General features: G+C 38.3%; 1 protein-coding gene across 4 annotated transcripts; it reads left to right on the top strand.

The window, feature by feature from the left end:
- Nucleotides 1–2,765: 2,765 nt before the first annotated feature.
- Nucleotides 2,766–10,831, top strand: si:dkey-5i3.5 (uncharacterized protein LOC565091 homolog). Of its 4 annotated transcripts, none has more exons than XM_060878220.1 (3): nt 2,766–2,909; nt 9,195–9,676; nt 10,123–10,831. In XM_060878220.1, exons 1-3 carry the CDS (start codon nt 2,824–2,826, stop codon nt 10,482–10,484), a joined length of 930 nt encoding a protein of 309 aa, XP_060734203.1. In that variant the 5' UTR covers nt 2,766–2,823; the 3' UTR covers nt 10,485–10,831. The 4 variants fall into 4 exon arrangements, with proteins under 4 accessions (XP_060734203.1, XP_060734205.1, XP_060734202.1 ...); XM_060878222.1 differs by lacking the exon at nt 2,766–2,909 and adding an exon at nt 7,324–7,441; XM_060878219.1 differs by lacking the exon at nt 2,766–2,909 and adding an exon at nt 7,334–7,505.
- Nucleotides 10,832–11,399: the final 568 nt, after the last annotated feature.

The raw sequence follows: 11,399 nt of genomic DNA, 5'->3' as shown, positions 1-11,399 counted from the left end.
ACTCGCAACAAGCCAGGTGGATAGAAGGCTAAGATATCACGGCCCAGGTGTGTGTAAATGTGTGTGCATGGAGCCCTGAAAAAGACTGTTGTCTCAATTCTTGCCTCTTGCTTAGTGTATCTGGGGAGGCTCAGGATCCACCATAACCCTCCTCATCGGTTGCTTAGTGACTGTCAGTGTTGTAGCCTCACCCCATGACCAACATCACTTGCACTTTTATCCTTCACTACTTCACTATTTAATAAGCATCAGCTAGGCAGAGAGATATTCACTGTACATTAAGCTCAGTTGTCAGTTTCTTCAAGGCTGAAGGCATGTTGGTGTATATGAGGAGCTTAAAGACTTAAAGAATTAAGATTCTGTAGGGAAAAATAAACGATCCGCACAACATGCACACTGTAGTACGCATTTAAATAAAAGTCTTCATCAAGGGTTCAGAGGATGCATCTACATTTTTTAGTCTAGATGAATAAACCTAAGAAATGTTAAGGTTGATATCATTATCTGATTAGGCTCTACACAACAACATGAGTGCAAACCGTCATGGATTTCCCCTTTGCATTGCGGTTCCCATGGCAACTAATGGCATGTGCTAGTGTTTGGTGGAAGCATGTTGCCCTAGTGTGTCGTTTAGTACGAGGGGAGTGAATGTTTGTAGGATTTATATGGAATCATTTTTGTAATCCACAGAAGAATGGATCCAAACAGGATCAAGGTCACAACAAGGTTTGAAATAGATTTTTTTTGTTAAAGAATAGTTTTTAAATGTATTTCAGTCAAACAACTTAGTAACAAGAAGGACTAGACTTGCTGGAAATGGATCCCCGTCATGGTTGCTGCCATTGATCTGTTTTTTTTTTTTTTGTGGTTTTGTGGTTTTGTCTCCATCCCGTGTCCTGTCTTGGATTCGGTCCCCAAATATGTAAACCTGTCCTATGTTTAGTCCATATAGACCATGCCGGATCTTGCAAAATATTATCATGTTTTTGTAACATTAGTTGTGATATTGCTTTGCTGTATATTACCACACTTCCCCCTCTGGGCTTTAAAGCTGCTTCTTATTTGGCCCTAAATAAGTCACACAGTCACCACAAATTCACCACACCTTATTACTCTTTTTAGGAGTTATTTCCACTTGTCTATCAGGATGGGGAGGCCTAACGTCTAAACGTCTAACCTTTGACATGCAATCTTGGGTTAAATAGGTTAAATAAAAGGGTTCCATCTTACATGAATCTGTGGGATCCATGGGAGAGGATTTGGAACTGGTTCCAAGTAGAACCCTTTTGTAAAGCTTAATCACTTAACCAGTAAGGAACATCTAGTACTTAGCCACAGTAGATACGTGCATGTACATGTCATAGGATGTGATGGGTTTGGACAGAGTCAGTCAGTGTATGTGGTCAGACAGAGCAGTCAGGATCCAGATCAATTAAAAGTGAGCCTGAGAGAATACAAACTAGGACACTTACAAAGACCTACTTTGGAAAGATACAAAAAGCGTTAATGTTAACGTGTGTAATGTTAACGTGTGTAACATTTAAACTTACAAATATTATAGCCATTAATAGTTTATTAATTACTAGTTACTTGTATTAGTTATTATTTACTAGTTACTCTGTTAAAATAGTTGGTGCATAAATCTATACATATCACCATCAAGCTGTTGGTTTATAAGGTATAACAATTTCACTTATTGTGCATAAGTGTGGTTCATGACCTCTTTGCTTCTGATTTTCCACAGTTTAAAAGCACAGGAAGACAGCAAATGAGCCAGAACTAAAAGGGGTTTTGGGATTTGGCAATGACGAGCTGGTTAAACATATGACATCACTGAGATCCACCGCCTGACTCCCGGCCAGGCCAATGGCTCCTCTTCTGCTAATCATCTGCATGAGTGACCTTAAGCAGGCGATTAGCAGACCTGCTGAAGTGGGATATTGCAAACAGTGCCATCACAGATAACATACACCAGTAGACTCACTTATTCACTGCAGCAAGTCCTACACTCCAGAGGCAAAACTTGCAATTTTGTCTGAAATAGACATTTGAATATATTCTCTAAGACAAAGTAACAGTTCAAACCTGCTCTGAGCACAAGTGTACAAATCGACCTACATACTACAAAGTAAACATACACTACATACCTACATACAAAAGGGGGCTTTTATCCCTTGTATGGTGCTTAGTGAAAGAATAATTTTCCAGTCATTTATTATAACAACCTAACACTCATTGGTCTTGGTTCATTTGCTCTGAAAAACTCATTTTAATTTAGTCATCTTCCTACATATTTATATTACGTGCAAGGTATTTGGGTCTACTGGTCCTTTAAATAATGAGAGTGTTGAAAATGTGTGTGTGTGTGTGTTTGTTGGTGTGGTGGTTATATCTATTAATAAAGTGACATGTTGACTCCTGACCTTTACACCTGACTTTTATACTCCTTACACCTTCACCTTGTGTTTGCATTGTGGTTTATACTCCTTACACCTTCACCTTGTGTTTGCATTTGTCTTTCCCCCAAGCTTTCATTTCTTTCTTGTGCAAGAAATTACACACATAGTTTTAAATTTCTATCAAGAAAACCCCTGTATTTCTTACACACATACACATGTACACTGCTGCTCGGCCTATTCCCACATAATAATCTCCCTGTGTAGCTCACATGGCCCTGCAAAATATCATTTTGTAATGTGCTCTCAGGAGCAAACTGGGGAGGTGGGTGAAATATAAATAGCACTGTGTCAACGTGTGTGGAATAAGAGTGTGGAGTAGGTATAGAAGGAGTTCCTTTCTGTTTTTTCACTTATCTTCTGGAAGATGAAGTTCTTTCCGAACTTAAAGATCATGTCTCGATTCAAGTCTTCTTCTGTGAGGACACAGTCCACATGTACTCATTACCGAGGGTAAGGTGTACTTTTGCAGCACACAGTGAAAGTTTGACCTCTGTGTGGTGTGTGTAACACCTCTTACGCATGTATTCAATAGGGTACCTTCATTATTCACATACATTTTTTGTATATTTGATCTTTTGAAGTTGTTCTAACAAATAATTAACTTTCAGTATTGTTGAAAACTTTTTTTCCTCAGTATTTGTTCAAGATATTGATTTGTAATGATTTGTACCATCACCACCACAACGCCAATCAAAGGTTTACCAGTAACAAATTAACAAAGGTTTTTGATCCAAAAATAGGTACATATTAACCAGATGTTTGCTTGAAAATGAGATGGACTAAACAACTTAAACAAACCTCAAAATAAACTTTTCTTTCTGCATAACATCATATTATTGAATTGTTTTATAATGCAAACCATGCATTGGGTCTACAAGATACAAAAAACAGTTACAAGCTAGAGCAGGGGGTTAAAATCATTTAAAGCAACATGCCACATTACCTTTAGTTCACTATCAAGTGAGTTGATATTGGACTAAGAAAGAAAAGGTTTAGTAAACCAGTACTTCATCAACAATACCTAACTGAAAGATATATTTTGAATGCAGAAATAGTCTGAACACATATTACCTACAAAATAGATTAACAAAAACTAACCAAGAAGTACTAAGAGCCAGTAAACTAAATTTGACTATATCAAGTCAAGAAGCCTTTATTGTTATTCATTCATTCATTCATTCATCTTCTACCGCTTATCCAAACTACCTCGGGTCACGGGGAGCCTGTGCACCTGGACGGAGTGCCAACCCATCGCAGGGCACACACACACACACTCTCATTCACTCACGCAATCATACACTAGGGACAATTTTCCAGAGATGCCAATCAACCTACCATGCATGTCTTTGGACCGGGGGAGGAAACCGGAGTACCCGGAGGAAACCCCACGGGGAGAACATGCAAACTCCACACACACAAGGTGGAGGCGGGAATTGAACCCCAACCCTGGAGGTGTGAGGTGAACGTGCTAACCACTAAGCCACCGTGCCCCCCCTTTATTGTTATTTTAACCATAAATTGTACACATGCAGTACACAGTGAAATGAGACAACGTTTCTCCAGGACCATGATGCTACATAAAACAAAGACTGTGACAAAGACGTTTATTACAAGACGTTTCACAAAAGACAATACGCAAATTCAGCACCGACCAGTGTAAATACTGTATGTTCAAACATAATTGCGTGTGCACAAATACTAGAATGAACCCTAGTATTATAGCAGCAGTTACATGAGGTATTGTAATGTATTGTGCAAAACAGCAATCAACTATATAGCAAAAAGTATGTGGATACACCCATGTGGTCCTGTCCCAAAACAAAATGGAAAGCGTTTACTTCTATATCGTGGATTTGTATTCTGTAGCATTAAGATTCATTAGAACTAAAGCCACCTAGCATGCCCCTGTGCACAAGATGAGGTCCATGAAGACATTTTTCCCCAAGGTTTTCCAAGGTTGGACTGTACAGACCTACACAAAATACACACACGTCCAATATATATATATATCCATCAAACTGTTTACATACTGTTTTGCACACTGTTTTTTGCTCTTTGCACATGTTGACCTACATTTAAGTCGTTTGCTGTTTTGCACAATCCTTTACAATATCTCAGGTAACCAGAGATGGGGGACTCGAGTCATATGACTTGACTCGAGTCGGACTTAAGTCACACATTTGAGACTTGAGACTTGCTTGACAAATATTAAAAAAAGACTCTACTTGACTTTGATTTGACATTCATGACTTGAGACTTGACTCGAACTTGAGTTAAATGACTCGAAATAACTTGTTTTTTTTTTTAATGTTTTTAAACGCACGCAAGAGCGTAATCTAACCACGTGACGCAGCAGGCAAGCAGAGGGAGCGCGCGCACTAACTAATAAACCTTAACAGTCGTAACGAAACATGGAAGGCGCTACACCAAAAATAATTAAGTTCGGGTACCGGGATTTTGTGCAAGATGAGAAGAGAAGAACAGCAGTATGCGACCACATCGCTCACAATTGAATGACAAAGTTCTATCAAATCAATTTTTTTGCAAGCGCAATATAGTGTAAATGGTTGGTCACCGTTTATGTGGAAATGTCAGCTTTTTTGCAATAGCACTTATAATTGGTCTTCAGTGTTAGACTTTGAGTGAAAAGCCTATGGATTTTTTTATGGGGATGCACATTATATATAAAAAACAAATATAAATATAAAAATAAAAAACCTCTGAGTTGCAAGCACAGCCATATTCTTGTCTCGCATGCACACGCACACACATTCAATTTAAAGGGACAGTTCACCCAAAAATAAAAATTCTGTCATCATTTTCTCACCCTCATGATGTTACAAACCTGTATAAATTTCTTTGTTTAGATGAACACGGAGGAAGATATTTTGAGGAATGTTTTAACCAAACCATTCATGAGCCCCATTCACTTCTATAGTATTCTTTTTTCCCACTATGGAAGTGAATGGGGCTCATGAATGGTTTGGTTACAAACATTCCTCAAAATATCTACATGTGTGTTCATCAGAACAAAGAGATTTATACATATTTGTAACATCATGAGGGTGAGAAAAAGATGACAGAATTTTCATTTTTAGGTGAACTATCCCTTTATTCATTCATTCATTCATTTTCTACCGCTTATCCGAACTACCTCGGGTCACGGGGAGCCTGTGCCTATCTCAGGCATCATCGGGCATCAAGGCAGGATACACCCTGGACGGAGTGCCAACCCATCGCAGGGCACACACACACACTCTCATTCACTCACACAATCACACACTACGGACAATTTTCCAGAGATGCCAATCAACCTACCATGCATGTCTTTGGACCGGGGGAGGAAACCAGAGTACCCAACTATCCCTTTAATATTAATAAATTACACTCACTCCAATCATCTCTCTCTCTCTCTCTCTCTCTCTCTCTCTCTCTCTCTCTCTCTCTCCAATAGATAATTCACTTCAAGGTTTGTGTGATTCAATAATTTACATTTTTTGATTGACGTGATTGATTGTTGTTATTCTGTTGTTAAAAAGGAAGGATCTAATTTAAGGATGTGTTCATGTCCCATTAAAAGGGAATGCCTGTTCAAAAAATGCCATTTGGATGCATAGAAACCTTTTTTTTTATATATACTTTTCCATGGTCTTCTGCCATGCCTGAGGCATATTGAAACTTTTCATACTTTTATGTTGGCCTTATTTCAGTTACATTTACATCTTATTCTTTGTAGTTTTGATTTTTATTCATTTTTAGATTTTTATTGTATTTACAACTCGCCTGTATGTGGACACCTTTTAAAAATAAATGCATATAATAAGTTTTTAGTACAAATAAAACTCTCATAGTCCATAAATACTGTAGATTTAACTTTGTTTAATATATACATTTAGTTAAATCATCAAACATCTGTATGACTTGCCAGTGACTTGCTTGACTCAAGCTACAACTTGACTTGACTTGCTTGACATAAAGCAGTGACTTGACTTGACTTGACTTGACTCTCACAAAAAATGACTCGGACTCGCTTGACACTTGAAGGTTAAGACTTGAGACTTACTTGTGACTTGCACATGTGTGACTTACTCCCACCTCTGCAGGTAACTGCTGCTGTAATACTGTGTTCATTCCAGTATTTCTGCACACGCAATATTGTCTGAACGTACAGTATTTACTGTATGTCGATGCTGTTTCTGTTTATTGTCTTTTGCGTATTGTTTTTTGTTTATTATCTTGTATCTTTTGTTTGCACTGTCTTTTGTCCTGCACTGTCTTTTCTGTCTTGTCCTGCACTGTCTTGTTTATCTTGTCCTGCACTGTTTGCACCAGGATGCACAGATGCACTTTATGTATCCGGGACTAACTTACTAAGTCCTTATAGCTCTGTCTTTGTTTTATGTAGCACCCTGGTCCTGGAGAAACCTTGTCTCTTTTCACTATGTACTGCAACAGCTATATATGGTTGAAATGACAATAAAAGCTTCTTGACTTGACTTGGTTGGAGAGTGACAACTCTAGTGTCCTGCCCAAAGCCCTGACCTCAGTCCCACCCAACACTTTTGAGCAAACTGGAACGCCATCTCTCCAGGGTTCACCATCACTAATGCTCCAGGTAAATGAGCATTACATCTCTGCTCCAACATCTAGTGTAAAAGTTATCATATCAGCAATGAAGGGCAGCTCTTGATCACAGGTTAAGCCTGTGGCTTTGTTCCAATCAGATTAAAGTGTGATGGCCAGGTCTTCCACGTGTTTTTGGTGTATAATGTACATGGTCAATCATTGTACACTTTCAGATCACTTACAGTCAGATCTGGAGCTGTATCATGGGTGAGGCTGTGGTTGTGTACAAATAGCTTGTAGCTTGTGGGTGTGGCTTCTGGGAGAACTATCAGGCTTGTACATGGCTGCTAAAGCACTTTTGCTTTATAAAACGTCCTTGAGGCTCAAACCCGGTCGGCTCTTCGCACTACATAGAGGTTTGCATCCTTATTATAAAAATGCTGGTTTGTATACAGCTGTCTCCAATCCCAGCGCCATCAGGTATTTAAATAAAGATAACTAACTTTAGTGTGTTTGTTTAGAAACATATCTATACATATATAAATGACATATAGTTAAATCTTTAAGTTCTATGTTGTTGTGCAGCTTAATTAATTACACCCTTACACCACATAAGCTGAGTTTATCTCTGATGTTATCTTTGAACTGGTTTTCTCAGTAATGTTATGGAGTTATATGGCTCTGTGGGCGGAGAAGAGCCATGAAGCAGCATATAGCCAGCAAGCTAACATCTTACTTGTGTTTGTATTTTCTATTTTAAAATAACAGGAAACAGGTAAGAATGTCGCTTGTAGTTTGTTTCACATTTTTAGCTATTAAATCAGGAAAAAGATGAGCCTTTATACGTTTGCAGAAGTTAATATTAACGCCGAAGAATTTGAATATTTACTGAATATTTACTGATAAATATACGTTGCTAGCATGGACATGGGCTAACTGCTTATATGTTGGCTAACTGCTACTACGTTAGCATTCGAGGAAGTTATTATTATTTTTTATTTATTTATGACCACACAGTAATAAACTGTTACAAAAGTCACATCACCAGGAAAATCTTAGCAGTTAAAACGATTTAAACGTTTAATATTTTTTTTTTTTTACTTAATTTACTCTGTGCATTATAGACAACTGAGCTGTTATTTGCTCGAAGTGAAACGAGATTTTGTTATTTATTTTCCTAAATTTGTTTATATTTGACTGTTTTATCTGATTCATCTTCAGTAAGCTCTTTGCCCTGATTATGGTTACTGTGTATCTGGAGTGTGTCCTGGTAACACTGACCCTGAGGCAGGAAGTCACCATGAACACACACACCATGAACACACACACAGATACACACTCTACTACTCTATTCTACTAGAGTTGATTTACTTTGTGATCCACACACTGACAAGGTTTTTATGGAGGTCAGAACATCTGTAGTGTCACACAGACTGTAACCCGAGCTCAGGATCAAACCAGGGAGCTTCCCAGTACACTTACATAACCCTACTGAGAGATATCTATAATCCTGTATGTTAAAAAACACAAATGAGCTTAACAAAATCACAAACGAAATACTGCATCGTGTCTGACTTTATAGAATGTAATTACATTTCGGTTAAAGCCGTAATGTTACCGTGAACTAAGCTGCCACAATGCACCTTGTCAATCTGATAATACCACGTGTCAGTGAGAGAACTTCAACAATCTGGTCTGTTCTTGGTCCCAGGTAGTATTGGTAAGTGGTTTACAAAATAAATGAGAAACCATTTTTTCAGCTGTAGAGATTTTCAAATAAGAGTTTATTCTGGCAGGGCAGAATACGGGGCAGTAGATGAATGTAGGTAACCTTACATTTTGTAAATGTGTGTGAATGGTGCTCTGAAATAGTCAGGCACTCTATCCAGTGTGTATTTCTGCCTTGTACCCGTTGTTCCCTGACCAGGATAAAGTGCATACTGAAGATGGATGAATGGATGAATATGAAGATTGGTTTGTAGTAGTGAAAACTACAGATGCATAGGATACAAGATAGGAGTGTAAAAAAACATTTGTGAGCAACAAGAACCTTTATTTATATATAAAAAAAAATGGCTGCCGTTTCTTTATAAACAAATGCATCCTCGTCTCTTCCATTAATACTAAATGTCTCTAAATGTAAAGGCTCTCTGGTAAATATCTCTTTAGGTCTCATACTGTGATGGCTCATGCTGACGGGCTCTCAAAGGGTATAAGGACTCACCACCTCAGCAAGGGCATCCGATTCTATGTGAATGAGAATGAGGTGAAACCTGCAGTCAGTGGTCAGACCAGGCCGCTGCTTTTGATGCTCCCGTGGCTCAACTCGAGGCCTCAGGCTCAGGAAAAGTACTGCGAGATCTACCTTAGAACAGGCTTTGATGTGCTGGTGGTAGAGAGCAACCTGGGTCATTTCCTGTGGCCTCGCTGGGGCATGGATTACAGTGCAAAAGTGCTACAGCTGCTGGAGAGCGAAGCGTTCTCAAAGCGTCCCGTGGTGGTCCATGCCTTCTCCATTGGAGGATACACGTTCGCTCAGCTGGTTGTTCATGTGGCCAAAGACACTCAGCGCTATCAGGGCCTAATCGACAGAGTGAAAGGGCAGATCTATGACAGTCTGGTTATCGGCTCACTGGATCGCATGGCTGTAGGTGTGTTCAGACACAGATTGGTTGTTTGAGTTATTAAGAAGTTTTATGTGAATTTTTTTTATTGCACATAAGAAAACATGGATGAATTGGCACATGGATAGATAAAAATATGTTTAGGGAACTCATGTTTGTTTTCTGGAATTGTAAATTTGCATTTAGTATTCAAAAATATATTACTGTATAAAGGAGCCGATGAATACACAGTAATACCGCTCCTATTCATGTTTTTATTTTTCAAGACAAGGGATCCTGCCATACAACTTATTACAGTTTATTAATGGCTCAAATTATTTGCTGTGTTTAGTCAGTTGATCTTTTTACTATCTTTCTAGACCTTCAGTGGTGCACTACAGACCTAATAGATTGAGCTACAGAAAAATAGTTAGTACATACACATTTTCTCTTAGCATTTTGACCTGATTTGATTTTAATCATGTACCCTCCAGGTGTGAGTAAGACCCTGTTCCCTCGTTTTGAGCACCTGGTAAAGTACACCAGCCTCCTTTACTTCCACATTTTCAAACGGCAGACGGTGGACTACTTTAATGCAAGTATTGACGTGTTCTGGAACACGCCGCTGACCTCTCCTTCACTTTACTACTTCTGTGACAACGATGTGATGTGTGACCTGGAGGCCACGCACAAACTGATGGAGCACTGGAAGAGGCGGGGTATTACTGTTACGAGTAAGAATTGGGAGGAGTCCATCCATGCTGGACATCTGCGCACCCATCCTCAAGAGTACCTGTCAGTCCTAGAACACTTCCTTTGTTCGCTCAACATTCTGCCTCTAAAATCCAAAATGTAAACGAGTGCTAATAGAGAGACAATCATTTATCTTATTAATAGTACTAGGAACTGTTTTTCTTTTCAGTGCATTACTTCAGGGGGAATTCCTTTTTCAATGTTTCACATTTTGCCTTAAAATTATTTGGAACATTTTTATTTCAAAGAAACATTATTATAGCATTGATATTGATTTTCTTTTTCCCCTATGTTGTGTTTCTGAAATGTTTAAGCAGCACTAATATTTCAATATATTCATTAAAAATATTAATAATTTGTATTACTGTATACTGGTGAATTGATAGGACACTAACCTATTATTTTAATGTATAAATACCTATTTTATGAATAAATTTTTAATTATCAAGAGATTTGTCTCTGAGCAGTCTATTGTTTGTTGCAACAGATCTGTTTTGTCTGATAGTACTATAAGTACCTGACCTATTTTTCCAGCTGCTGATTGCAGTATCCCACACGACCAATCACTGCTCACCATTATTCCCACACGACCAATCACTGCTCACCATTTTTCCCACACGACCAATCACTGCTCACCATTATTCCCACACGACCAATCACTGCTCACCATTATTCCCACACGACCAATCACTGCTCACCAGTGTTGTATAAAGTACTAGAAAGAAATACTTGAGTAAAAGTACAAGTATCGTACTAGAAAAAGACTTTGGCAGAAGTGAAAGTTACCTTTTAGAATATTACTCAAGTAAAAGTCTTAAAGTATCTGATATTTACTGTACTTAGGTATCAAAAGTAATTTCCTGATATTTAATGTACTTAAGTATTTGAAGTGAAAGTAAAAAGTAAAATTTCAGTGATTTTCGGTAGGCATAAGAGGCACTTCATCCGGTAGGAAGAATCTTTCATTCCAATGTACAGAAAAATTTCTTGCAAATACGGCCACGGGTGTAAAACGTTA

Source organism: Tachysurus vachellii, chromosome 9 (genome assembly GCF_030014155.1).
Source record: "Tachysurus vachellii isolate PV-2020 chromosome 9, HZAU_Pvac_v1, whole genome shotgun sequence".
Taxonomy (NCBI): domain Eukaryota; kingdom Metazoa; phylum Chordata; class Actinopteri; order Siluriformes; family Bagridae; genus Tachysurus; species Tachysurus vachellii.
Note: the sequence above shows the minus strand (reverse complement) of the source record. Positions and strands in the feature narration are given on the sequence as shown.

Bases quoted from the DNA above. Each gene is read 5' to 3' on its own strand.
- si:dkey-5i3.5 (XM_060878219.1), top strand. From the start codon at position 7,366: ATGGCTGCTAAAGCACTTTTGCTTTATAAAACGTCCTTGAGGCTCAAA. The intron at 7,506-9,194 runs GTATTTAAATAA...ATATCTCTTTAG, and splicing joins TCCAATCCCAGCGCCATCAG to GTCTCATACTGTGATGGCTC. The intron at 9,677-10,122 runs GTGTGTTCAGAC...TGTACCCTCCAG, and splicing joins ACTGGATCGCATGGCTGTAG to GTGTGAGTAAGACCCTGTTC.